Source organism: Bradysia coprophila, chromosome III, assembly GCF_014529535.1.
Source record: "Bradysia coprophila strain Holo2 chromosome III, BU_Bcop_v1, whole genome shotgun sequence".
Taxonomy (NCBI): Eukaryota; Metazoa; Arthropoda; class Insecta; order Diptera; family Sciaridae; genus Bradysia; species Bradysia coprophila.
The window spans coordinates 1,504,523-1,531,708 of NC_050736.1; the positions used below are offsets into that span (position 1 = coordinate 1,504,523).

The window sequence follows — 27,186 nt, forward strand, 5'->3', positions numbered from 1 at the left end:
CGTTTCCTCAAAGAAGTTCACAGTCTCTCGTCAAACGTTTTTCCGTGGTGTTCTCAGTCTGTGGATGCCTTCACCATTGGTTTCGCTGATTCAACACGTTCAACGTTTGAAGCGGTCTTGTTTGACCCTTTTCGCCCGGACCCCCCATTTCTGGTGAGCCCTATGCTTGTAGGGATATCGTCCACACTTCCATCAGAAGGTGGTTTTGTACGATGACCACTCGGCCCGAAGTTACTTGTGTCAGCCTTGTTCAGTTTTGGTTTCTTCGATCGTGAGTTATGTACCTCTACTTTGACTCTTATTGGCCCTAGTATCCAGTTTTGTCGATTCGCATGTACACTATAGAGTTACTGGATCCCTTCGGGCGAATTCTCACAATGCGCCATTTCTCGGTATTGAGGTCTTTATTTAGCTGCGTCAAGGTGTCCAGAATTTTATCCCCAGGTTTCTTTGTGGGGATGCACGCAACCACCCGTACCATTACGAGATCTGGATTGTACTGTAGTGGCGTATTTTGTGGTAAGACAATCAAGCCCGGAAGATCCGGTATGCCAGGTATTACCATACATGATACCCATTTAACGCAGATTTGGTCAGCGCAGTAAACGTATACCCCGTCCCGCTCAATTTTGCATGGCTCCGAAAACAGTGGGATGTATTTAGCCCGATCATTGAGCGATGCTTCGATTTGGAATTGTAGGTATTTCTTGATGGCCTGCAGCTCTGTAACAGCGGGTGGTCTTTGTGATGTGCACACTTTCAGATTCAGAGAGAAGTGACCACGGACGTATTGTACTATTAACTGGCACATCGCTTATTCTTTGCGTTGCCGTCGATAGGAAATGACTACCCGTTTCAACAAGGGAAATGTGTGATACGATGCAATTCCTCGAAACATATGTATTTTAGAGGAATTATGTCGTTTCTATTTGCGACAGCAGGGTCGTGCCAATGGAAACCTTTCGCGAAATAAAAGTGAAACACTTCACACATTTCTTCATTATCCAGTTTAATTCTTTTTGCGTTTTATAAAAAAATATACAAACATTTAGTCGTCGTCTTTGTGTAAAGAACATTATGTTTAGCTTATTCTATTCAGTTTTTCATCAATTAAAATTAGCACCACAATAAACGCGAAAACATTCGAAAAGGTTTTTTAAGTTCAGTCCTTTTTCATTTGTGTTAAAGAAAACAAAAAGAGAATTTTTATGAAACTAAAACTTTACAATCTCTGTGCGGATCGGGTACGTTACGTTTTATCATAAAAAAAAATTCGAAAAATAAATAATTCGCCAGTCAATAAAACAAAAAAATGTTCGTTGGAAGCGATTGGTTGCGATTTTCTAGCATTAAAATTACAAAACAAATCTTTACAGCTTTTCACCACAATGCATCTGAATGAAATCCTCCAAATGCTTAGGAACGACCCCTTCATACGGGATTTGATGTTGAGCTATGCATCGCGAGGCCAAACATCGTAGGCATGTTTCGTTAGACTCACACCGTCGTATCACCGCTATGATAGTAGCTGTATGAGAGCGAACTGCATTTGATTATTGCTAAATTAATACCAATAGATTCTGTCACTTACGTGATGTGGCTAACTGGGAAGCGGTGAGTCCGTGCACATTGACTGCATCTAAATGGATGCCGGATTTGACGAACAGATCCGTTATTTCCTCTACGACTTCGAGCATTTGAGAATCGGGTGTCCGGCTAGTGTGAAGCTAAGAGAACATATCGGGGAGTTAATGTCAATGTCCTTAATGTCAGACGATAAGATGACTTACTGTTCCAGTCAATGTGTGCAAAGGAGAATTTCGGTTCGAGTCCATTTTAAGCACAGACGCACCACAGTTTAGCAATAGCTTAACCGTATCGACGCAAGGAAAACTGACAGAGCAAACGAAATTTAGGACAAATGCGACGATGAAAATAAAAATCAATTTTTACTGACCGACACACATCACTCGTATGGAAGTCATCTACTGGTGTTACTCCATTCACAGCCAAATGCAACAACGTCTGTCCATCGCGTAACTTTAAGTTCATTTTGTTCAATGTGTAAACCAATTTGTAGGACGAATTTTTATCACTTTTCTGGGTCTTTGGCGATTCTCTCTTCAGCAGTTTTGTGATAATTGTGCAGAGATACAAGGCGGTTATTATGTTCAATTCGTACTCTTCCATCACCTGTTCCAGGTCATCTTTGGGACCAGGATTTTTGAATTTCTCTTTATTCACTTCAAGCTCACGTATACATGAAAGCAGCACGGCTAAAACCTGATAATAAAACCGAGATTCAAGAATTTATTGCAGTGAAAGGGGAGTTCATTCCTTAGCACTTACATTATGTAACCGAAGCGTAACACCAACGTGAATCATCTGTGAAAATACCTGAGCGAACCGCAACAGATCTCTTTGAACCGACAACTAGAAGGTTGATAAATCAATAAGCTTTAAGGTAATGAGAGAAGATTCCATTCAACAAACCCCGTTATTTTGACGCAGTTCGAGGGCGTGTAACCAGAGACTCTCACATCTGTCAAATCGATTGTTATCAGCACAGACGGCTCCTCTGCGAATTGAAAATATTTGATTTATTTAGAGCCACTGTTCTGATTCACTATTGCTCGTCCATTTGTGTGCAAGACGTGTTCATTTGTTACACTCACCGAAACACAACAGGATGTGCAACATCTGGACACTTTCGAGTTAATATACGCTCTCGTATCGTCAACGATTCCATATGTATTGAATTGTTGTTCATTTGTATTGCTTGCAGATCCTGAATTGTTTGACTTTCGATCCAATTTTCGTATGCAGGTACCGGTGGTAACATTTTCTTTTTGACTGGATTTGATTGATCCTCATATCTATATCGGTTTTTATGAAAGAATTTCTTTGTGAGATAAGACTAACGACACCAATAATGTCAGTTCATACCTTAGTTCCATGGCTAGCATCAAATAATGATATGCTTTGTTCAAACTGTAGTTGTCTTTGTCATTTGCAAATGATGCACCCATCAATTCTAGCGCATCTATTTTCTGTAATAAAGAAAATTCGATGAAATTTGTACGTGCTCTTAATACTCTTAAACATCAAGAACAAACGTCTCATAAAGAATAGCCAAAAAATAGTTATTTGTTTACCGAGGGGAGAAAATAGGAAATTCCAACAAGAGCGATGTTTACGGCTAGAGAGAAGCGACAACCACAAATTCGCTCGAGATGGAATTTCCTATGTCTCCCAGAGGTGAACACAACGTTTTTCTCCATGAAACAAAACATCGATTTGTCATACCACTTTCGAAAACATAAACAAAGTGACAATTCGATTGAGAAAAGTTCTCTTTTCTCCGCACGGGAGAGAAAGTCCTACACTTTTCTCACTAGAAATGTCATTCGACCAGTCGTCAATTTTCTCATGTCCTATTGAGGCGCGCATGAAAAGCATCAAACACAGATCAATAACAGTCACAATATAACTACTTGTGTCTTTGAATGTTTTCACCATTCTTTTTATGCATTATTCCTTTACGGACGGCTCTTTCGCGTCATTTATTCTAACATGCATTTAATTACATAATTATAAGGCGACCTATAGAGCTCATTAACAATGAGTGATTACTTTAATGGATAACATAACAGATGGATACGAACCTCTTCTTTGGTTAATAGCGTTGGTCTCGAATAGAACAACTCGACCACTAATTCTCGCGTTCGTTCAGCGGCTGAAATAACTGCGGACATTCCATACTCATTTTTCTTTAACGTCGCACCGTAGTCTAACAGAATTGCACATATGTCTACATGACCACTTTCGGCTGCATAATGTAATGCCGTTGCATTACAGTTCGCTTGCACATCTGGATCGGCACCATTAGCCAACAAAAATTCCACCTAAATGCGATAAATTTCATAGAAATTAGCCAGTTGTATGGTTTTCGATATAAAGAAAACATTTAACATTGACCGTCGAATGAGTGTTTTCTAAATATAGACGATGATGATGAGGAAAAAGTGTTTTAATTTTTACTTCGAATAAATTGCATGTGATTTTCACGGTATGTTTTTCTCAACGGATTGTTGTGCGAAATATAAATGTGTTCTGTGAAACGGAAAACTTATCGAATACACTCACCACATCAGTATGTCCCTTATAAGATGATATCATGAGACAAGTATTGTTATAAGTGTTTCCGAAATTAATTTCTGCGTGATGAGCAACGAGGTATTTCACAATATCCAAGCGACCTAAATAGAAAAATAGTTTTAATTTGCCGCGCAAAACCGTTCCGTTCTTGATATATTTACCCTCAAAGCAAGCCGCTCGCAATGGGGTAGATAGGGTTTTAGTTTTATGATTTACATCTGCTCCATGTTGAACCAAAAGTTTAATTACATTTAAATGACCTAGACAATTGCGAAACAATTTTTAGTAAGCCAAGAACAAAAACAAGATTTTAATGTGTAGATTACCAGCACCAGCGGCACACCATAAAGCTGTTGCACCTTGCACTATATGACCGTCAAGTTTCGCCGTACAATCTTGGTCAATCACTGGCTTAAAATTACTCAACAACATTTTTACAACTCTGTATCGGCCATTACGAGCAGCTATTGATAGTGGACTATATATTTGGCCGTCGTCTTCAGCGAATGGCTGTAATAAAGAAAATTCATGGAAATGCCGTTTGACCTGCCATTTATAGTAAAGAACTTAAGGTTAAGAAATGGCTGGTAGAATTGGTTAGCGGTGAACAGAAAACCTTTTAGAAAGAGTAAGAGTATCCCATCAAAATCAACAAATATATTACTTCGTTTGTGTAAAGAATCGTAGAACAGATAGAAAATCTACTACTTCAATATGTTTATCATACATTTCTTCGCTAAAAGACTACAATCCAGAGCTCATCTCTTATTCTTTATCGTCGTTATCTGCAACAGATGCTGTTTCTATTAAGTGTTAATAATAGAGATTTTACTGAGAATTTCATTCTTCCGCAAATACATTAGATTAGCGATGCCATTCAACTCAAGAAAAAAAATGATATCTCACTAGAATATACAACAAACAAGCCCCTTACGTCAACAGAGTATCGTTATCAAAGCATAAACCATTCAATAACGTTATTCCTTAATGGCTAAACATGTCAACATCTTCTACAAAATGGATTTTGCGTAACAATCGATGATAGTACTCAACCAAAAGTGAAGAGCTATTCTATCAAGTCGATTTTGTTGATGTAGGTAAAGAAATTGGATCTCTTAATCGATTCAAACTGAACCTACATCGCGTAACTAGCAAGACGTAATATACTTACATTTTCAACCAGCAAACTAACAAAAAGAAAATCTTCAAACAAATCCATTAGGAAATACTTTTCCAAGATCATTGACACGCTCCGTACAATAATTTTTCCACATGCTCGACCGACACATTAATAATTTTAACCAAACGTCTATGGTACGATGAAGGTCATTTCCGAAACAAGTCGCCAAAATCCACGACGATATTTTCATGTCACAAAGACGTTAACTATCACACAGCGATTGAGTGTGATATTTTCGATGTACAGTAATAATTTCATGGAATATAGTCACCGTTCGGGAGTTTATTTACGGGCAATTTTGATTGTAGGAACTGGGTTAAGTATGTTAGGACTTTGAACGGTAATAAACTGTGCACCTATAGCTTTTTGATTCGTCATAGTATGTCTAGAACGCCATATAATGTTTCCTGGTTCGTGTTTCATATCAAGTGTTTTATTTCTTTAGTTTGGCAGTAGGTTAACACTGTCCAGAGCAAATCTGTTATTTTTCATCATTGTTGATATCAAATGACTAGACTAAGATGTCACCTACTACAAGACCAAATGATCCTCAACTCTAACCTTCCTCATTAGAAATTTTTTGCATTTAAAATATGAAAAGAATTCGAGGCTTTAAATGAGAAAATACAAAACGCGCGAAAATTGTAAATGAATATTTTTGGTACATAGAAAGCGAGCCAGCAATGCTAACATTAAAGAACTAATGACAACGTGCGACACATTTTTTTTAAGTTTACAATTCAAAGAAATTTTCTATTTTGGGGATTGTCTTTATCCGAGTGGAATGTGTATTTGAAAGAGAGTTATTCGTTTGCATGCAGAACATATACTAAGTGTAATGACTTTATACTATGCGTACACAGCCGCTACACTGTGGAACAGCGTTTATTTCGGATGTTATGGCTTATTTTGTTCTCTTTATTCGGGTACGTTAATTGCGACGAAAATGGGATATTATTTGTATAATTCTTGGTGGAAATTATACAGTCAACAAAGACGCGATTATTTAGATCGCAAATTAATTATTGGATATTTTGTCGTATGTATGGCACATTTTTGTACAGAAATAAATTTAAGGGGTAAACAACCCGTTCCCAGACAACTGTAAAAATGTTTAAATTGACGTCGTGTCGCATCAATTTTTTGTTGTATTTTTTAGTTGTATATAGTCGATACAGTGACAACATAGAAGCGAGCTTTCATTGTTGTTTTCCTAACGCATGTGAAAAGGCTCTTTTAACGAATGAGAGGTTTCCAGCACAAGCCGGTGGCGAGTTATAGAATTGAATTCGCTAAAAAAGCCTTTTAGCAGAAGTTAGGAACAACAATTTTCCTTCTACCAATACTGCTGGTTTTTATCTATTTTTAGAATAAATAAAGATTTTTTTTGTTAAATTCTTGGAATTTTGTAAACCATTTAGCTAAACGACGTCGCGATATTTTAACACTAGTTAGGAAATTAGAATTTTCCTAACGCATGCTAAAATGCTTTTTTAGCGAATGAGCCGGAGACGAGTGCTGCGTAGACATGAGTCGGTTATACGAAAAAACGAAAATTTCGGTTTGGTCAAGTCCGAACCGGAAAATTCGGTTCGCTCTGGTCCGAATCAAACAATTCGGTTCAGTCAAGTCCGAACCGAAAATTCGATTCGGTCACAACCATAACGAAAATTTCGGTCAGGATATGGCCGAACCGAAATTCATTGTACTTGCTGAATACTATGCAAAATTAAAACCCAGTAAGTAAACCAGGCAGTAGAGCTCGATTTGTATTGGGACCTGAATAATCTAGCCGCCGCTAGTTCTCGAAGTCGAAACAATTGTTTCTTCTCTCTTTTTGGAACTTTACGAGATGTGCGGGCAAAAGAAGAGCTATAGCTCTGTTTGACGTTCCGAAGATTCTTTCTTTAAAAGTCAGAGAAAATTTAAGAGTGAAAGGAAGTTCGTTTCTTGCAATCTGTGCCCCTGACCTTTTCGTATCAGCAAAATTAAGCAAAGTTGGTATGCAGAAAGTGTTTTTTTTTACTCTGTTTGAGAAATGTTACGTAAACAATGTAAAAAATTTACGGTTCGGACCAGACCGAACCGAAATTTTCGGTTTTTCGGATAACCGACTCATGTCTGAGTGCTGGAATCGAATTCGATAAAAAAAACCTTTTAGCATAAGTTAGGAACAATGATGCTTTTCCTAAACGACGTGGAAAATAAGCAACATTAGCAATATTTCAACACTAGTTATGCAATGGAGGTGCAAAGTACTTTATTAGGCTCTAGATGTGTGATTATGACACAAGGCCATGTGTCATAATACACACATCGTGAACCTAATAAAGTACTTTGCATCGAGTTGCAAACAACGTTTTATGCCACAGAGGCATCTAAAGTTTGCATATTATGATTCTGAGAGACATACAGTAACTTTACCGTCAGCGGTACCCACTATGGTAAAGTAACTTCACCTGCAATAGTGAAGTACAACAATACAGTCATAATGATGATATAAAGATGTTGCTACCGAAAGTGGTATCAGACACAGCAAACACAACTTATCGGACATTAAAACCGTTTTGCGAAGTACTAATGGTTATTTGTGTACCTGTTTTGGACGATTGATTTTAGGCAATTTCGCGAATTGTAGGCCGAACGAAGTGAGGCTTACAAGCGAAAGTGCCTTAAATCAACCGTCCCAAACAGGTGCACATGTAAGTTTTCATGTAGAGGGCCGGAAACCCGAGAAAATTCGAAAAATTGCCCTCATTTTCGGCCCCGAAGCATGAAAACAGTGTTTGTTTATATAAGGCGGATTGCAAATAACTTCTATTTAAAAGAACCGTTGCAAAAAAGCATCAATTTTATAATGACTTCAATGAGTTTACATCCTACCCTAGTCACGTGGATAAACAAAATTGAAGTGGATCGAGGAGAAGTTTGCATATATAGATTTGTAAAATGACTTTTTTTGTGGCGCGCCATGAAAACGAAAACAGATATTGTCGACGAAATTGATGCAATCCGAACAAGTTGAACAACAACTAGAAGACCATAACAAAATCATGCGGTTGCTCAGTGTCTCTAATAGTATTTATCAACAACGGGAAAATAAAAATCAAATGCGAGGCGCTTTTCAGTGAAATAAATCAAAATCCAAAATGAATATTATTTTCTGTTTGGATGATAGACAAAGAACGCGCAACTACGCCAACCTAAAATCACATACAACTGTTTTCACTTATGAAGCACATACAATTAATTCCTCGCAAAAATTTATTTTTGGCCTATAAGTAAACATCGTCACTTCACACATGAATCGGTACACACTCACTTCTACGCTGAAATTTTCCGATTTATTATTGGGCGAAATTTGCGGATTTTCTACGATTTTTCTTCTTTTTTTGATATTTTGTTTGGTTGAGTGGTAAACAATGTCAGGACATTATTTGAATGGAAATAAAAGCTGATCAAATGCGTGATGTAAGTGAACAATATATTTCACGAGTATATGCAAGCATCTGTTACCATCTGCAACATTTCGAACCAAATAGACACGCTTTAAGGTTTAGACGACTATGAATGGGGTGGCTATATTTAACTTTTTACCAAGCCGAATATTACCAAAAGAAGTTACCGCTAAATTATAATAACTACTAATCCCGTTGACAGTCTTGTTGAATGGTTAGTATAGTAACTCACCTGATTGATTATGGCATTTTTGGTTTCGTCATCTTTCACATTATTAAGCAGAGCAAACATGGCAATTGATAGCCCATCCTTAGCTGCATAGTAAACACGATCCCTCAGAAACGGTCTATCTTCTTCATCAAGTTGACTATCCACATCGTTCCCAGTGTCATTCGACATTTTATTTATATGTTTGTATCACTTTCGACAACCGAAATAATTTGACGGTAACCCTCTTTGGTATGTCGATTTTTAATTCACTACGAAAACTATTGTTTCGATTTAAAATTCGTTATATACTTTGGACAGCGCATATATAAATAAATGTCAATTTTTTACGCTGCTTGAAATGCAAAATAAATAAAATTATTATCTTGCGCAATCCAAGAGCTAACAATAACAAAACACTATCTCCGCGAAAGTCTGTCGTCAACTGTCACCACTGTCATGCGCGTTTTTTAGTTTTAGCAATTTTTAGAAGTAAAATTCAATTCCGAATTAAACGTTCTATTCGTGATGAGTTCATGCGTTTAATGGGTTCATTTGTTTTTTATCACAGCACATAGGCGGTTTTATTTTGGGGGCAATGAATTTTGGCAATGTCGACGTTCTGAAGGAACAGGTAGAGCGCTCACGCAGAGGAAGCTGTCATTGAAGTACGGTGAGTTTAACGAATGTTTTCTATACATAAAATTTAGTAACACGATTATTGCAACCGCTTTCCTGATCAACTCTGAATGGTTAAATGCTAGGTCCTGTACATGTTACCGAATACTGATTTTATGTACTTTCCTAACTTATGTCTGCATTCAGTTGTTCAATCGAAAACCTACCAACCAGAGAAAGGTTTGAATGAATTGGTCTTACCTATTTTTCTGTATCTAGGAGTAAATATTTATAGTAAGTAGACACTTTTTTACGAGTGTAAGGGGAATCATTCTAACATATGAAATTTGTGGAACGTGTTGAACTAAGAAAAAAGAGAGTCGCACGAATACTGCTAACTATTTTGAAGTGAGTTAGGCTTGATTTCCACTTACCAAAAATGTTATCCGTGTGAGAGACAAAATTGATTTTTTTCTTTGTTTACTTGACAGCTCGCTCTCACATGGAGTACTTTTTGTTGAGTGGAAACCACACTTTATTTTTTGAAAAGATCGTTTTTAATAACAGCTGCACTATTATGCGCTTTATACTGAAATCACAAATGAAAAAATCTACATTCTGTTTAAACGACTGAAAGATGATCGTAGAAAAATCATCCCTTGAATATGTGTGTGAGGTTATCAGGTTTGAGCTGTCATCTGAGTGGAACCAACCTAAAAATCTAACTACGGAACATTTACATTTACATTGAAAATATTGTGCAATTCTGATATTTCAAGAACATCCACAAATTCTGGACTATCAGAATAGTAATTTGCATGGGAAAGAGCGAAAATAAAAAAAAATAAACCTATATGAAGCTTGCGCTGAAGGCAAGGGTGGCAATTATATATGATTTGAATTTTTTACCCTACAAATTTTAATGCTGCAAACTTGAAAAAAAGTACTTTAGATTGAGCTATACTCGAGAGGTGGCATACAAAAAATACATGTTCACTCAGACAATGTCTGACAGACATGTTGAAAATTGACATCCTCCCCATGTCATCTATCGGGAGTAGCTCTATGGTATTTTTGTTCCAAAAACCGAATAAGTAATGTTTTTAACACAACAAACAATATAATAAATCTTTTAAAATCGGCAATCGTTTTAATTCATTTACATGCCACATACGTCAAAAACCGTATTTTTCATGTTTCAAGCGCTACTTTAGCCGCCCTCAGCATGTACATTTCATAACTGGGGATGAAGATGAAAAGAAACGTTTTCATGTAAATTTTGTTAATCCGAGGCGTAGCCGAGATCAATAAATACACGAAAACGAGTCATGTAGAATACTCTTGTATTACCTCCTAGTGTTCGATTCAAAATCTACCTTTCGCTCCGCTCGTGCTACAACAAGCGATTTACTGAAAGCAATTGTCCAGAACACAGATTAATAGTTAAGACTAACGAATCTGTGTTAGACGACTGATTTTAGGCATTTTCACGAGTTGTAGCCCTAACGAATGTTATTTGGTGCCAGATAATTTTTCAATGAATATCGCAAAACTCAAAAATTATGTCGGGCCCAACCGATTTTTTCTTTGAAACGAGGTGTCAAATCTTCTTGTTCTGAAGCTCAAACGATCGAAAACCTGTTCAGAAAAACTTCATTTAGTCATATTTCGGTAATTGACATTGACAATTATCTCAAATTATTCCAAAATTAATTTATCGAATTTACGAATTGATTTCAATTAATTTTCTATAAGATCTATCGGCAAAAATTGATTCAAACCGATTTTATAGTGCGTAACCTGTGCATTTCCTCTTATACGAGCTTTTAGTACTTCCGCTTTGGAAATCAAGTCGGCGAAAGTTTGATGAACATACGATCATTATAAAAAGTGCCAGTGAACCGATAACATCGGAACGAACTGAAAAAGAGTTTTAAGTGCGAAATAGAATTTGTGATTAAATCTCAAGAGTATTTTTTAAAAGGTGAGTTATTGGCTCGATTCGTATGCATCGTAATTATTGATTCCGATTGATCCAATTTTGTGTTAAGTAACCAGATTTTTTTTTCTATTTCCATTCGATCGTTACGTCTGTTAACCGGAACCACTCAAAAGGTTTTTTTTGTCAATAATGACGAGCAACCTCGTGTAATACCTCAGATAAATTATTAGAGTTTCAATTCTAAGCTAAATCAAATTTTTCATTAAATTGAACGTTTTTCCCCTGAAATTGATTTTTTGCCAATTTTAATCAAACACGTGCTCCATTTGCAGTGCTATAAATCTCTACTACTTTTACGTGTCACTCTGTGCACTTAAATATTAACGTTAGCCCTTTCAATCTGTATCAATTTGTTGTCTCTCGAGATGTGTCTTTCTCTCGAAAAGACAATTTGCAAACAATTTTTCGGTAACCCAGATTTAGTGTTTTTGGACCTTAAATTCTGTCAAATCGAATAACAAAAAGGTCTCCATTTTCCCGTATTTCATATCTAATTTTAAAGTAGCGTAAAATCGGGTCTTATTTTGGGAGTCCTACGTAAAAATTTCCTTATTTTCCAGAACTTCATAAGTTTTGTACATACGACTACTAGATCGGCCACGTTTGCTCATTGTTATAAATTCGTCTTTTGTTGTGTGCTACCCTCTAAGTCACCTTCGAAAAATGTCAATCGAATAAATGGATCGTTCGATAATTGTCTTTAACCATCGGCTATTGTCTATAATCGCAGAGTGAATCAGCAGATGTGCGGCTTTGTTAGAACTTTTATCGTTCGCCAAAAATTTTTCTTCTTCTAAATATTTGCCAAGCTTTTCGGTTTTTATTTTCTTACCATTCCAATCTGTGAATTGATTTTTGGATTGTTCGCCTGTCCTAACACAATTCTGTTTCTATTGTTTGCAGATAAATTGTTTGAAACGAAAAGAATCAAAATGAGTGAATTACCCAAGGGAAAGTATACGATGGTTAGTGTTGATGTCGACACAACTGGACGACGTCTGATTGACGAAGTAAGTCTTATCGTTATTTTTCCTTCTTCATAAAGATTTACTTACTTACCTGCACGTTCTTCATCAAATATAGATTGTTCAATTGTCGGCTTATACTCCGGAAAGCCAATTTGCTGAGTATATAATGCCAATCATGAATCTAAACCCGGCTGCGAGACAAAGACATCAGATTCGAGTCATTACCGTTGGTTTCTTCAGAATGTTGAAAAGCATGCAGACCTATAAGGTATGCACACTGCATAATTGAGCCGTCACAAACAATGAACTGAATTTGTAAATTTTTACATATTCGATTTATAGGTGGTCAAAACGAAACCAGAAATTGCGGTGTTAAAAGACTTTCTCGACTGGCTCGAGACGCTTCGTAAAAACGATCCGGAATCTAAAGGAATTATTTTAATTCACCACGAGCAACGGAAATTTGTTCCCTATATGCTTCTAGAGGCATTGCAAAAGTACGACCTGGTCGACCGCTTCATGAAATCGGTGAAATCGTTTGCTGACGGTTTTGCACTTTCCGTGGAAAAATGCGGCAATCCGGTGAAATATTTTTCGATACTTCAAACAGCTGACATTTTGAAGTTGAACTATAAGGACGCTAAAGAGAACCAAGATTTTGACGGTTGTGCAAGGATCCGCACCAAGCTTGCTTATCAAATCATTGAACAAATAGCTAAAGGTGACGAGAGCGATCTGGATGCAGAAGCCACAGCAAAGAAAATGCACGATCTTGTCTTCCAACGGGCCTCATCGATCAAGTCACATTTCTCATCGCTGGACGACCAAAATAAGTGCATGGAACGCCAAAATTCGATGCGACCGATTTTCGTCAATTACTTTAAAGTAACGCTGTACCATCGTGTCAGAGGTGTGACTTTCCGTCGAGTATTGGCTGATCATGGCTACGATTTCGAGAGTCTCAAGGATGTCTGGGAGTCAAAGAAGAAGGTATTCACACGCACAATTTAATCACAAACGACGCGCAAGAATTGTTTCTGTTCTTGTTTTCAGGAGGGATTAGTCGAACTCGTTAACACCATCAGTGATTTGAAAGAGGAAGATCAGAAGGAACTCATCGACATTCTCGATTGTCACTTCGATCCAGACAAGAAGCCAATTCTACCGAACATCAAACGGAACAATCGACCCAACAATAGACGTAAGTTCGTAATACAATTTCACTTCTTTGGACATTGAACTTTGGTCATCTGATTCATATTGCTTATTGTAGCACCGCTTAACTTAGACTTTGCACCATGTGTAACTATTCCATTTTCGTTCATTTACAGGTCAGTCGATCTCCCAAAAGGAAAATGTCAGACCTCGAAATCAACGAGACGATGGTGTCAAGAAAGGTGGCAACGATGCTAATAACAAGAATGCAGGAAATAGGCGCCAGAATCGACGCACGCGCCGTCGCAGCTACAACTCTGCAACTCGTCCGGCAAAGGGCGATGATATGAAGCAGCGCAACGGTGGTAACATGGCGCCAAATATGGTGGCTGCTGCCAACTAAGATCAACAATTGCCTTCGAAAAACATGATACTCAACAAACGACTTCCGCAGATATTTTAAGAACAACACACATCCCCAACGTCTTGTTTACCCAGCTTCCGGTGGAAGCGTATCAAGTTAAGTTATTGCATCATACCCAAAGGCACACAAAAAATCTTTTTAAATGATTGGAAGTGAACATTTTGAAGCGAATCGATCCAACTTTGAATTTACATGCCTTATCGGTCAATCGCTACTGTCATTTCCATCAAAATTTGTGTCCTTTTTGTTGGCCACGCCACTTAGCAAAGTTCAATTTTTTTTATTCTTGTTTCTTTTAAAATCGAAAATTTTTATTGATGAATTTTAATGTAAGTGTTTGAGGATAACATATTGCCTTCATCAGTCAAACCATAACTTTGTTAAGATTCATAACAAAAAAAAAAAATCATTTTGCCGCGCATTAATACTTTTAAAAGCAAAATGTGTTGATGGTCTTTTGGGGTGACCGAGAAAAAGAATGAAATGAAATTTCTCAATTTTTTAATTAAATTATTTGCAACAACAACAATCCTTGATGGAAAAAAATATCCAATTTTTCAAGCGTAATTACGTAAAACAATTACAAAAAATAAATTTCCAAAGGAAATATTTCGAACACATATGTGGGAAGGCGACTCGCTCTTAGATTTTATTATATTTATCAAGCACATCATAACATAAATGCACACACACACATTCAAAATAATTGACCAAAATTTTGATGTTAATATTTTTTTTGCTTAAATTTATTATTTTACTAATTTTTTGCCAGATAAGTCGTTTGTTTGAATATTTTACTCATGTTATTTTTAAATAAAATTACTGATTTATATACCAACATTCTGGTTGTGTTTTAACTGCCAAAAAGTGAAAAATGTTCTTCTCTAAAAGAGCCCTGCATCCATCGAACCATAAAATACCTTCACGGTCTCTTCCTGAGCTAAACTTTTTGTGAACGGCTATGGAAACATTATCTTGTAAAACTACATCGCGTTCATGCTTTATAGCCGTGAAGTATCGCCAAAGCCAAGACCTTTTTTTTGCGATTCTTCACATTTTGGCGTTTATTCACTTTTTGGTGATTTTTCTTGGCAATTCATCATTTTTAATTCATTTGTTGAATTACCAAGAAAAATCGCCAGAATGTGAAGAAACGCAGAGAAAACTCGCCAAAGAGTGAAGAAACGTCATAAAGACAAACTATCAATTCTTTATGGATCTCAGAGTTTCTTCACACCTTGGCGATACTTCTTGGCGTTTCTTCACATTCTGACGATTTTCCTTTGTGATTTAACAAATCGACCTTAAATTATCAATTGTCAAGAAAAATCGCTAGAGTAAGAAGCTAGAGTAAAGTGATGACGGGTCGAACAAAGGATCAGAAAATCGACCTGTGTTCCGCGATCAGAAATGATCCCCCATTCTGATAAATCTAAGAAGAAAAGCAAAGAAAAATCGCCAGTGAGTGAAGGAACGCCAAAGTGAAAAAATACATTTTCATGTGTCGGGCCGAAAATGAAGGAGTTTTGAGATTTTTCTCTGGTTTTCGACCCCTTACATGAAATTTTTTTGAGTATCTGTTTTGGACGATTGATTTTAGGCACTTTCGCATAGCCCTCACTTCGTTCGGGCTACAACTCGCGAAATTTCCTAAAAACAATCGTCCAAAACAGATACACAAATAACTATTTCTATTGCTTGAAAAAGACGCATTAAATCCTCTTTCAGATCCAACCAAACATCATTACTTCACCTTTTGTAAAAGGATAATTCACTAGCATCGAACATAACGCTTTTTAGTTACTTTTCGTAAAAGGATAAATTCCCTAGGATCGACCATAATCACCATATTTGCTTGATTTGTTAAATCGTCACGAAAAATCGACAGAGTGTGAAGAAACGCCAAGAAAAATCGCCAAAGTGTGAAGAAACGCTAAGAAAAAGCGCCAAAGTGCTACGAAACGCCATAGAGACAAATTTTCAATTCCTTATGTTTCTGGGTTTCTTGACACTTTGTCGATTTTTATTTTTTTGGCGGTTTGACTTTGACGATTCTTCACGGGAATACTTGCTTTTTATTTTTATTGTCAATGTCCGAGTGTCGAGGCGTTTTATTCGAATTCTTGAAAAATTCTGGGAGTTCTTAAGGCTAGGTTAAGGCGTTTATGCATCGCACAACGATGTAAAGCACCATAACCTATCCTTAAATTTGAGAATTTTAAAGTTTACTTATTTTTGGGGTAAATTTCCTCTAACGGCTAGCGAAATCAGCTTTAACCGACTCCACATACACGTAATTAATGTAAGAATTGCTTCAAATAACTTAAACCACTTATTTACGTCGAATGGATAACAATTCCACTCATCCTAAAGGAACGGGCACTTGAAGGTAGATAATAAATTGAAAATTTCGTCGTAGAGTGACCTAGCTGCAAACAAAATGTCGTAACAGATACTTGTTTTGAGGCTGGTATGACAAGTGTGTGGTATCGTTGTAAAGCTTAGAGCACATCTGGCTGATCAGGCATTATTGTTTTGTTGCAGACAGGGTCTACCTGTGTATTACAGATGAGTCCAAGTTTCGTCGAGGATGGTGAAATAGTAGATTACATTGGATGCTGCGGAGGTAGTTCATTACATGAGGGATCAATTTTGTGATACGAGCCAAACTCAGTGTGGTTTTAAGCAACAAGCTTTGGAAACGGTTATTTTGACAAGTGTAGAGTTTGCATATACGAGCCGAAGGCGAGGTATGCAACTACACGAGTCAAAATAACCGTTTCCAAAGCGAGTTGCTTAAAACCACACGAGTGAGTTCGCTAGTTCACAAAATTGATTCCGAGTGTAATGAACTACCAAGCAGCATCCAATGTACGCTGTTTTATTGCCTATTCACCCGGAATATTGTTGTTACGAGTACATTTTTCCACCCAAGGACACTAGCAGATTCTTGAATATCAAAAGGTTATTCTAAATTAATGTATAATTTCACAACATTTATGTCGCGCTATTTCATTCACTGCCAAAAAATCTGTTGTTGCATTGAAACGTTTATAAACGAATCTAGTCTGCTCATGAAATCGGCTCACACTTTTTCATAACATTAATCCTGAAAGCATCACTGACAACACTACTGTTTTGATGACATGTTGACAAACTACTTCGACTGTTTTGTTTTTGTGAAGTGCTAGATTCATATTTTGCGTAATATTTGTCGATTTTGGTGGTGTTACTGTTGCTGATAAGTAATGAAATTCTGCTGGTATGTAAAGAAAATCTCCTGATATGTAATGAATTTTACTATGCTGGTGCATGTAATAAGGCTATTACATGTATAGGCAATAACCTTTACATCACTCGCATAGTAAAACGCCGTACTACACACGGAAAATAAAGTGATATCTCGTATCACGATGAGTAAATGTACCTCGGGCTAAAGCCCTCGGTTACTTTTACTCATCTGGATACGAGATATCACTTTACTTCCCTTGCATAGTAATGTACTATTCATATGAATATTCCTTCACTTGTGATGTAATGAAAAAGTTCCCACATGTAACGACCGCTTTCCGCGGGTGGGAAATGTACGTGTAACAACAATATTCCAAGTGGATAGGCAATAATAGTACATTACTATGCAAGGGAAGTAAAGTGATATCTCGTATCCAGATGAGAAAAAGTATCCGAGGGCGGCAGCCCGAGGTACTTTTACTCATCGTGATACGAGATATCACTTTATTTTCCGTGTGTAGTACGACGTTTTACTATGCGAGTGATGTAAAGGTTATTGCCTATACATGTAATAGCGTTATTACATGCACCAGCATAGTAAATAGATTTTTTCAAATATTTTACAATTCAGACAAATTTTGTAAAATCCATTCTCGGCGTTTATTAGAGCATGGAATCCTCTACCAATATCACGATTTAAAAATGACGAAAATTCGACCTTAGGTGGCTGTGGCTATGTGGTCAGGTTGTCGAGTGAAGCTATTTAAACACAAATTAGAGTTAGTTCATCTATCCGTTTCGATAACAATCTGTATTCAAATTCACTCGTCGGTCCCGCATGGCCATGAGTGCCGGTTCTCGGAAACGTCTTGATGGATCCGCGAACTGAATGTGGTTCCTTATAGTACTCGAGTCCCTCAATAAGAACATGCAGAAAAATCAAAGGTGGTATAGCGACTCTATTTAAGTTTTGTTCAACTCCACAGTTTCCACGAGTTTTGTTGCTAAGCTTTAACACAGTGCTGACAATTGAGGCTAGTCAGATTTCGGCTCACTGGATTTTTGTTAAGGAGTCAGGGAACACCCCAAAAAAAATTATAAAAATAAAAGATAGAATTTTAGATTTTTAGAATTTTTTTTGGAGGTATGTCCTGAGTTCAGCGAGCCGCAATTATCTTCAGTGTGTTGGTCATTAGCATCAGAAAAAGGGTGAAGAGGGAAGTGTAAATTATATTTAAAATGCACATAGTGTTGCATTTCCGCCTCAGTCTCCAAATCATTTTCATTTTTGGGTAGTGCATTTCTTCAAACATTTATAGCGTGGAGACCATTTCCGATAGGTCCGGTGATCTTGGTCATTAAATGTAGACAACTGCTAAACGTTTATTCTAGTATAAGGAAGAAATAAAAATCATTTTTGTGAACTTTGTGACGCCCAAAGTGGAAATTTTACTCCCAACGAAAAATTGTTCAAGTTTCAAGCCAATTTATGTCCGATCTATGTCAATTTATCCGTTATTTATCCATAATTTCATAGAGAACTCGAAACTAATGTATTTTCTGGCTCAAAATTTTGTCAAAATTTTGGAAAGCCTGTTTGTCGCAGCACTGAGTGAATGTTTCCTGAAATAGGTTGTTTTAAAGGAGGTTGCACTCAGATTTCTAACGATACGTCATGCCATGACTGGAACAGAATTAGGGTGACTTTTCTTCGTATGGACCGTCTACTCAAACCTAAAATTTAAATGCCTTCTGAAATGGAAATTAGATGGAAGATGATGCGTCAAGGTGCGACGGTTGGCATTTTGTTACATATTATCCCTTTAAAATTGTCGATGGATTTTGGATTCCGAATTTGCAGAGTCAATTGCCATGCTAGAGTCTGGTTCTTGACTTCCACGAAACAGTGCTCGCTAAGGCCTTTGACTTCGTATTCTTGATTAAACATTCTGATCCGATGGAACATTTTCGAGTCGTTTCGAAAATAAATAATTAAATCACAAAGAGGCAATTACACTAATGACTTGTGATAGATTACAGTTCGTAACGTCGAGATTGATTTTTTGATAAACAGAAACTGCACAACTTTCGTTTTTAGAAAAGACTTTTTATGACCGCAATTAAATTGACCCCAGCATTCCTTTCACAAAGATTATTTTCGAAAAATTACTTAATTCTAATGCAGCAAAACCAAATGGACGAACATCAGCGAAATTTAGTTTTCCTCCCTGATGCAGTCTTCAACCAAATTCTTCAGATTTGGATTTTCTAGCGCAGCCGCTATTCGTTCTTTGTCATTTATCTGTTTATTGACTGAAATTTAAAAATAAAAATTAGAATTCAAGCCGAAAGCGTAAAACTGCCAGCATCGTCTTCGCGTACATACTTTCGTCTTCAGTTGCATGAGCCCCTTTTTTGATGTAAATATCCAATTTCAATTTGTGCGATATATTCCTTTCGATTTTAACGCGAATACATAGTCCTATCAATGTGGCCAATGAGCAGTGTGGAACTGTTGGATTAAATTCGACGCGAATCTGAAAGATAAATTTCAGCATCAATCAAGACTTGTTAAATTGTCACCCAAAAATGAATAAATTCTTAGACATAGCTTTGACGGTTTTAAGTCTAGACATGGAGCTCGAAATAATAAAAAAAAATTGAGCGAACTTAGTGAACTTAGTTTCTTATGCAAAATACGGCAGAAATGGCATGACTCATTCTATTCAACCCATAAGTCGACTTGCAACATCTCAATATTCCGAGGCGGAAGCAACTTTTCTTTAATCCTTTTGAATTTTCTTTGAGAGTAGTATATGGACCAGTCGGTGCCCTGAATATGAATCAATACATTGGTTCCAGCGATCCGTGAATTCCGCTCAAACGTTTTCAAACAGAAAATTAAAAAAGTGTTTGTCCGTGCAATCCCGGGCCAAAGTTCAAAGCACATTTCCGTTGGTTTATTTATTTACAATTTCTGAAGAAGGGTTGATTACGACCAACAGATTAGTGATTTATTCCCAGGGCACCGATCACTATCTAACCCACTATACCACAACATCGGATAAAGTTTGTTGCTTAGATGATGATTTTTTGAAAAATGGTTGAGAAATGAGGCAGAAAGAGCCATTTACAACTTGCGGTAAAACTGGAAGAGACATTTTTCAACAGAGACAGCGGCATGGAAAAAAAACATTCGAAGAAATCCGAAGCAATTTATGATTGGGCGTAAGTATGATCCTGGCTTTATGAGTTATAGAATCTATAATATAGATAAAGCATTGCCCTTTTTTAGTCAATCCTATTTTAATGTTTCCAATATTTTCATGCAATTTTCGAACGATTTTGACAATTGACCTGGCCTATATGCCTATCAAGACAATCCTTAGCTCTTAGCTATCAGCCAAAAAACCCTAAAGGGTGAAAGTGTGACGCAAGTCCTTGTTTCTTCTTACAAAATAACTCATATCGATGAGGGTGACGAATTCTGCACCTCAACGCAAGAGTTTTATCAACAAAAAATTGACCCAATAAATGTAAGAAAGAAAATTTTGGAAAAAATTGCGTCACAAGTGGCATATGTTGAGGAAACTACTGTTAGGAAAATAGTTAAAATAGGGAAAAATACATATGTCCTGAATCATCTGCAACTTGTGACGCAATTTTTTTTCTAAAATTTTCTTTCTTACATTTTTTGGGTAAATTTTTTGTTATTGTCAATTTCAGGAAAATCGTAAAAAACGTTTAGGAGTTACGAAATCCCTTTTTCTTAACTGACTAACTAACTAACGCAGGCCTCCCACGCTTTAAAAATCCTCCTATTTTAGGAGTTTTAGGAGGTTTTTAGTGTTAGGTCTTAGGAGATTTTTAGGAGCTTTCGTGATAAATTCATCATTGTAGAAATGCTGATAAGCCCTTCTTCCTTGTTAAAAACTCATATTTTTCCATTTACAATGGCTATTTCTAAGAAGATGTCTATTACTTGTAACATCCTTCGATTTCCTACGTGCAAAGTATCTATCTCATCACCCAAAGTTACCAAAAAGCGCTCAATTTTGGACATAGGTTGTAAAAGAGACGAAAAAGTTGGATTATCTGATTTGAGATGTTTGTCTCGCCATACAAAAGTTTAAACTTTGACAAATTGTGACTAAGTGGGTATTATATATTACAGTTCGATCGAGCTATCGTCACTGTACTCACAGAAAATTTTTAGAACTAAATAAAACCAATGAAACTACAAACATACGTAGAGTATACTTTCATTGAATAAAACGAATTCTTAATTTAAAAACGAGTGAGACTCTTCCAAATTGTTTTTTTTTGTAAAGAAAATTATGGCACAAAAATCATGTGCATCTGAATCCAGGATAAACCAACACTAACATTTACTGAATTTCCAAAAACGATTGCTTTATTGTGATCTAAAGAGGAGATTCTTTTGAAAAACAGGCAGCCGAAATCGGACGCCTTTTCTAGTGGACTTTTTGGTATGATATGATAGATAGGTATTGGTCCTTAGAAGCCAAAACCACTTACAAAAAAAATCGTCTAAGCTTGTGTGGCTAGTGAGAGTTGACCAAAATCCGAAAACATGCACTTTTTTATTGAAATTTCTCGTAGGCTACGAAACCTACAAGCTTGTGTGGGGTGTCATTAGAAATGCAATTGCATGTTCTTTCGGGACAGTGAGTTATGAGCAGTTGAAAGTATGGGTAAAAAAAGAATAATTTCGGCGAACTTCTAACGGTTCCCGTGCATCCGAAAAGCAACAGAAACACAAAAAAAAGGATTTCTTCAACTGATACTGATCTTAGCTTTCAAATAAATGCACGGGTACTGTTTCGATGAATGTGTTTTTGGAATGAAAATTTGATGCTCAGTATCTCTACTCAAAAATTTTTGTGAACGTGAAATGTTTGATGAAAAAATATTTTTTTGCAGCAACTTTTAGCTGCTGGTTCACTTTTTCGAAATAATTCTATCTTGACCAAAATTCACTAGAAAATGCGTCCAATTTCGGCAGGTAGTATTTTAAAAGAATCCCTCAGAAGTGAAAAGCGCCCGCCGCAGGCGAAACTTTTGAGTTATTTTACTCATTCATTGATTGGATTGATCTTGATCCTGATTTATGGAAGTTTATTGAAATTTTCGAAGTCTCATTTTAGGAGTTTTAGGAGATTTAGGAGGTTTTAGGAGGATTTTTGAAATTTAAGGAATTTTAGGAGGTGTGGGAGGCCTGCTAACGTAGCCAATTTAAGATATCTGAAAATACGAAATTTTGCTTATTTTCATACAAACATCAATATTTCGAAGTTCAATAACTTGGCCAATTTTGAAGCTGCAGTAACGTGTGATAGCTCGTTGAACTCGTATGGATGCGTAGATTCCAAATATCTAAGTTTGGGGGTAGTTGGGTTTAAGAAGAAAAATTGAAACAGTTGCTGTAAATATGCTCCGCCGCCCTCAAAAAAATTGGTAAAACATTTGTGGTAGTGGACTTGCGTCACGCCTGCTTACTAACACGCGGACATGATCCTACTAACAACTTTTCAGTCTGCAATTCGACTTCAAAAACGACGGATTTTCGTAATCCGATATTCTGAGAAATCGATAGACCCGAATATAATTTTTAGAATTTTACCTGATCTGATTCAGAATCGCCCCAATTGATTTCTTATACGAACATTCAGTTAATCTATCTCAAAGTGAAATCTTATCTATACTTATAAGAAAGCCATCTGTCCGTTTTCGAGAATTATTTGGTGTATTTTGTAAATTTGAAACCGTGCATTACAAGCCAAGCTTTATTATATGAAGTCGATTCATATAATAACTACATTAGCGATGCATGTATAGGTGATTACCGTAAGTAGTTTTCTTTAATACATTTTGTTACCAATACCGCAAAATAATAAATTGTTAAATCAGACTTATAATCTAATCGTTCCATTCAATACATACCACTGTAACGTTATTGCTAGTCGGTTTCTGAATAAATATTCCTTCCTCGTAGACCACATTCAAGTCTTCTAATGTTGATGGTTTTTCCGGATCTCTGATTGTTCGCAGCATATCTGATTATGGTATCGTATGTAAGACAAATAACAACTGTGTCACAAGTTGTCACTCACCGTAAACCGTTTCCTTTAGCTCTGTTAAGTTGTTGTAGCCTAATTCGCGGACCAGCGCTTCCGAATCTTTAAATTGCATATTATCGCACAGCGAATTGCTTCTACTCGAACTGCTGGGAACCGTTTGATCAGCTGAATGATTATTGTCGTCCAACGATTTCTTTCGAAAGAACGATAACATTGTGCAGACTAGACGTCAGTAAATTTGATTGAAATTAGCCGAAGATTGTAGAATAGAGCCGAGAATCAACTTTGTACTGGTGTAATAGCGGTGTAATGGGACAAAATCAAAATAAACACAGCACACTGTCAAAACGAAAAACCAACTCATCTGACTTTTGTGCCTTTCGTGACAGATAGACGAGGTGTGTTTTTTTTTCACGCGAAACGCGATGAAAGCGTTGTATTCTACAGTTGAAAATGATGAGGGAGGGAATATTCAAATCGTCAGGTCCTACCTCCAACCTAAAACCTTAATATCGTGCTAAGTATGATATATCATACTTAGCACGATATTATAATTGAAGACAGTTATGCACTAACCGTCACAAAAAGACATTTCCCAAATAACAAATTTTCGGTTCATGCATATCTATCCTCAATTGTGTAATACATTTAGATTTATCAGGGTGGGACGATCACCTAGGTAAATCTAAATTGTGTAATAGCACGGCAGCGTTTACTTTGCTCGGCCGTGGTAATAGAAGTGGATAAGAATCATGAGAGTATTTTTTCGTTCCATACCATATACTTCATAGTCTACTCCATCAGTTCCCTAAAATTAGTAGAGATATCCTCTTTTCTCTTGATTATCAATATTTTGATAATATCTGTATTGGATGATGGTGTAATTACTACTTTATTATCAATAAATCTTTTACTTCATTTGTTCTGCAATGTAAGAGTACATTAGTAACGGAACATTTATGACAATATGTGTTTCGTTAGCGTGATACGTGTCAACGAAACGGTAGACTTACTTACCACGTCTGGATTTAGAACTCATTTTATTGTGATCGATTGCAACAAATTTTTCCATTTTTTTATCAGAATAAGGTGCTATATTGCTCAATGAGAATGAGTTTTCATTATTTTTCTTCTACTCCGTCAGTGTCACAGACAACACACAGTCACCTGAAACGAGCTTCTGAAAGTTTGCCAGAAGTAAACTTAAAGGTATACAGTATACAGTACGTACACTGGAACTCTGTAAGCCTGCAGGTTCAACGCGTACTACTGATTGGCTTGTAGTCCACTTTGTAAGAGCAGGTTCTTTACCTCTTAAGCTGTTCAAAGGTAACAGAGTAAGTATCCTTGAAATGGCAAGTCAACTGTTACCGACAACGATGGCAAAAAATAAACTGTGAGCTACGACAAGTGTTTTCTTATATATTAAAACGTTCTGTAGCTGAAGAAGTAAAAGATTTGACTTCAAATACTAAGCGAAACTCTAAACAAAAGACGGAACAGATTTGAGAACTTGTAAGATCTTGTAAGTTCTTAACAGAAACGTTTAGAGGATATATGTATATGACAGAAACGAAAGTATTTCACTTCTTTCGTTAACATACAATTTCCCATGTAACAGAGATGTGTTATAGTACTCACAGAGAGAATGTGATCACACTTTTAACTTCAATCAGTCCCATCATACAAGTGAAGGCTAAACAATCGACAGCACTTGGTCAATTTTTTTTTAAATATAGTAGTCTGTGCCACTAAACATTACAGTAGCAACAAAATTTTCACAAATAAATTGAAAGTTCGTTAGAAATGGCCCAATGTAAATTGAATAAAATTATGATAGTTTGTGAGAAATGGAAACGCAATAGTCTTAAATCAGACAGCGCTATGGAAGAAATTCAAAAAATTACTGTACTCAAGGAATCAGAAATGCCTCCATGTACCTGCGCTCAGCCGAAAGAAACAGCCTCATGCCCGATGAAACCACAAGACCCGATGGCATGCCCTATCAAATCAAAAGAATCACACTCATGCCCGAATCCAGAATTTGGACCATGTCCGGTGTGTCATGCTGCTGGACCAAGTAATGTTCCAGCTTTGTGACTTCTTAGGCTAACACGCTACCAAATTTCACTTTAATTTTCCAGTGACGATAAATCCATTCTTCAATTTCATGAGAGAAATGCGAGAAACGACATGCTTTAACAAAACTGTGCCGGAAGTTGCCAAAGAGGCTGGAGAACGATGGACTAAGATGTCGGACTGTGATAAGGCTCCATATATCGTTCAAGCGTACAAAGTAAGCAGGAACAAGAATGAGGACGGCTATGCCCCGAAAAGGAATCATTCAGGTAGTTCAATGAGTGAACCAAAATCAAAAATAAAAAAGAAGAATTGACCGGAAATTATAATCAATGTCCTAATTTAATGCGTTACTTAAACGTCGATTGTATCACCATAAACTGGACTTTCTATTTGATTCGCGATATCGATTAGTTTTCAGTTAAAAATAATGTGATGACGAAAGAATTCCACGCCCGAATTTACCAATTTGTTATTCGTCCTTTAAGAGCTACTATTGTTCAAGATATAGTGGCGATCCTTGGCAAATTGGTTCGTTGGAGGAAACATATTTATATGCAGAAATCGACTGCAATACATTTATACGTCGTATCACCTCTCAATTGAATAAATAAATGCCGTTAGATCAGCACGTAAAGGGATTACACTCGTGTATTCGTTTTCCAGACTTTATTACATCTGTGAGAATATCATACACTCCAGGACAGGTTTTTCTTCCATTCGGAGTTAATAAAACCCTTGTATTGTGATGCAACGGATATTTGTTTATTCAATTTTGTCTGCTGCACTGATTTGTAAAAAATGTGCAAATTCAAATATCTCTTCGGATATCTTCCATTTTTGTAATTTAATGCGATATTCGCATCGCATGTAATGCACTCGGGAGAAGTGTTTTATTAATGTTTTTTTTCCTGATTCATAAAATAAATATCATGAATGGAAAGCAAAATGTCGAATAAGTGGCTCTTGAATGCAACTAAATTGAATGCAATGATTCGACTCTATATTATGTGTTGGGATTTTGTGAGCAAAGAGTTGTTGTAAATTCGTCTGATTTGATATTGTTGTCGAGTATCGTATCTCGGATGTAGATAAATTAAATAAAATCTCTATGAAAGGGAATCCACAATCCACCTACTGAACGTTTGCATAAATTTCATCAAATTCAATAAAAATTATTTCAGAAATCAAATTGCAAAGGAAATGCTTCTAGGAGTTATTTCTATACACACTTCATCAACCCCAACTGACATGCAATGCCTGATGTTTTTCTCTCCGCTTTAGTGATTGATATGAAGGTCAGACGTCTTTCGGTAGAACCCGATTATTGGGATTGTAAAGATGACTTTTATTAGTAGCTTAGGACAAAGTTTGTTGCATCTATTCCTTTGTCTTTGTTTCATTTTGACCAAATCATCACAAATATGTTGTATCGCAAGGTTGTGTTATGTTGTGTTTTTGTACTTCATATTTTTGTGTAACGCTAGTGATTTTGGCAGTCGCCTTTTTTCTGCCCATACTTCGTGGTCATCTGTTATCGACAACAACCATAATAATAAAAGATGAGCTTTCGCTACCGTTCTCTTATTCATAGTGAAAAGTTA

At 36.5% G+C, this 27,186-nt stretch overlaps 4 protein-coding genes and 1 long non-coding RNA gene across 6 annotated transcripts; 3 read left to right on the forward strand and 2 right to left on the reverse strand.

Moving 5' to 3' along the window:
- Positions 1–992: 992 nt before the first annotated feature.
- On the reverse strand, positions 993–9,462 carry LOC119076239 (protein fem-1 homolog B). Of its 2 annotated transcripts, none has more exons than XM_037182912.1 (13): positions 9,029–9,462; positions 4,485–4,668; positions 4,320–4,418; positions 4,147–4,259; positions 3,666–3,905; positions 2,947–3,050; positions 2,676–2,876; positions 2,494–2,578; positions 2,350–2,433; positions 1,958–2,283; positions 1,791–1,893; positions 1,592–1,727; positions 993–1,528 (listed from the first exon to the last, which is right to left on the reverse strand). In XM_037182912.1, the coding sequence occupies exons 1-13, from the start codon at positions 9,194–9,196 to the stop codon at positions 1,371–1,373; spliced, it is 2,001 nt and encodes a 666-aa protein (XP_037038807.1). In that variant the 5' UTR covers positions 9,197–9,462; the 3' UTR covers positions 993–1,370. The 2 variants fall into 2 exon arrangements, with proteins under 2 accessions (XP_037038807.1, XP_037038800.1); XM_037182905.1 differs by having other exon boundaries at positions 993–1,543.
- LOC119078285 lies at positions 5,238–16,648 on the forward strand. Its single transcript, XR_005087975.1, has 3 exons — positions 5,238–5,251; positions 7,914–7,921; positions 16,396–16,648. It is a non-coding gene; the product is annotated as an uncharacterized LOC119078285 (long non-coding RNA).
- Positions 11,452–14,709, forward strand: LOC119076850 (maternal protein exuperantia). Its single transcript, XM_037183857.1, has 6 exons — positions 11,452–11,606; positions 12,528–12,634; positions 12,708–12,860; positions 12,935–13,582; positions 13,646–13,793; positions 13,924–14,709. Exons 2-6 carry the CDS (start codon positions 12,557–12,559, stop codon positions 14,148–14,150), a joined length of 1,254 nt encoding a protein of 417 aa, XP_037039752.1. The 5' UTR covers positions 11,452–11,606; positions 12,528–12,556; the 3' UTR covers positions 14,151–14,709.
- A 2,813-nt stretch (positions 16,649–19,461) lies between the features above and the next one.
- Positions 19,462–23,862, reverse strand: LOC119077961 (MIP18 family protein galla-1). Its single transcript, XM_037185342.1, has 4 exons — positions 23,537–23,862; positions 23,367–23,479; positions 19,789–19,939; positions 19,462–19,715 (listed from the first exon to the last, which is right to left on the reverse strand). The coding sequence occupies exons 1-4, from the start codon at positions 23,715–23,717 to the stop codon at positions 19,618–19,620; spliced, it is 543 nt and encodes a 180-aa protein (XP_037041237.1). The 5' UTR covers positions 23,718–23,862; the 3' UTR covers positions 19,462–19,617.
- A 1,358-nt stretch (positions 23,863–25,220) lies between these two features.
- On the forward strand, positions 25,221–25,972 carry LOC119077979. The gene is made up of 2 exons (XM_037185365.1): positions 25,221–25,583; positions 25,648–25,972. The coding sequence occupies exons 1-2, from the start codon at positions 25,310–25,312 to the stop codon at positions 25,896–25,898; spliced, it is 525 nt and encodes a 174-aa protein (XP_037041260.1). The 5' UTR covers positions 25,221–25,309; the 3' UTR covers positions 25,899–25,972.
- Positions 25,973–27,186: the final 1,214 nt, after the last annotated feature.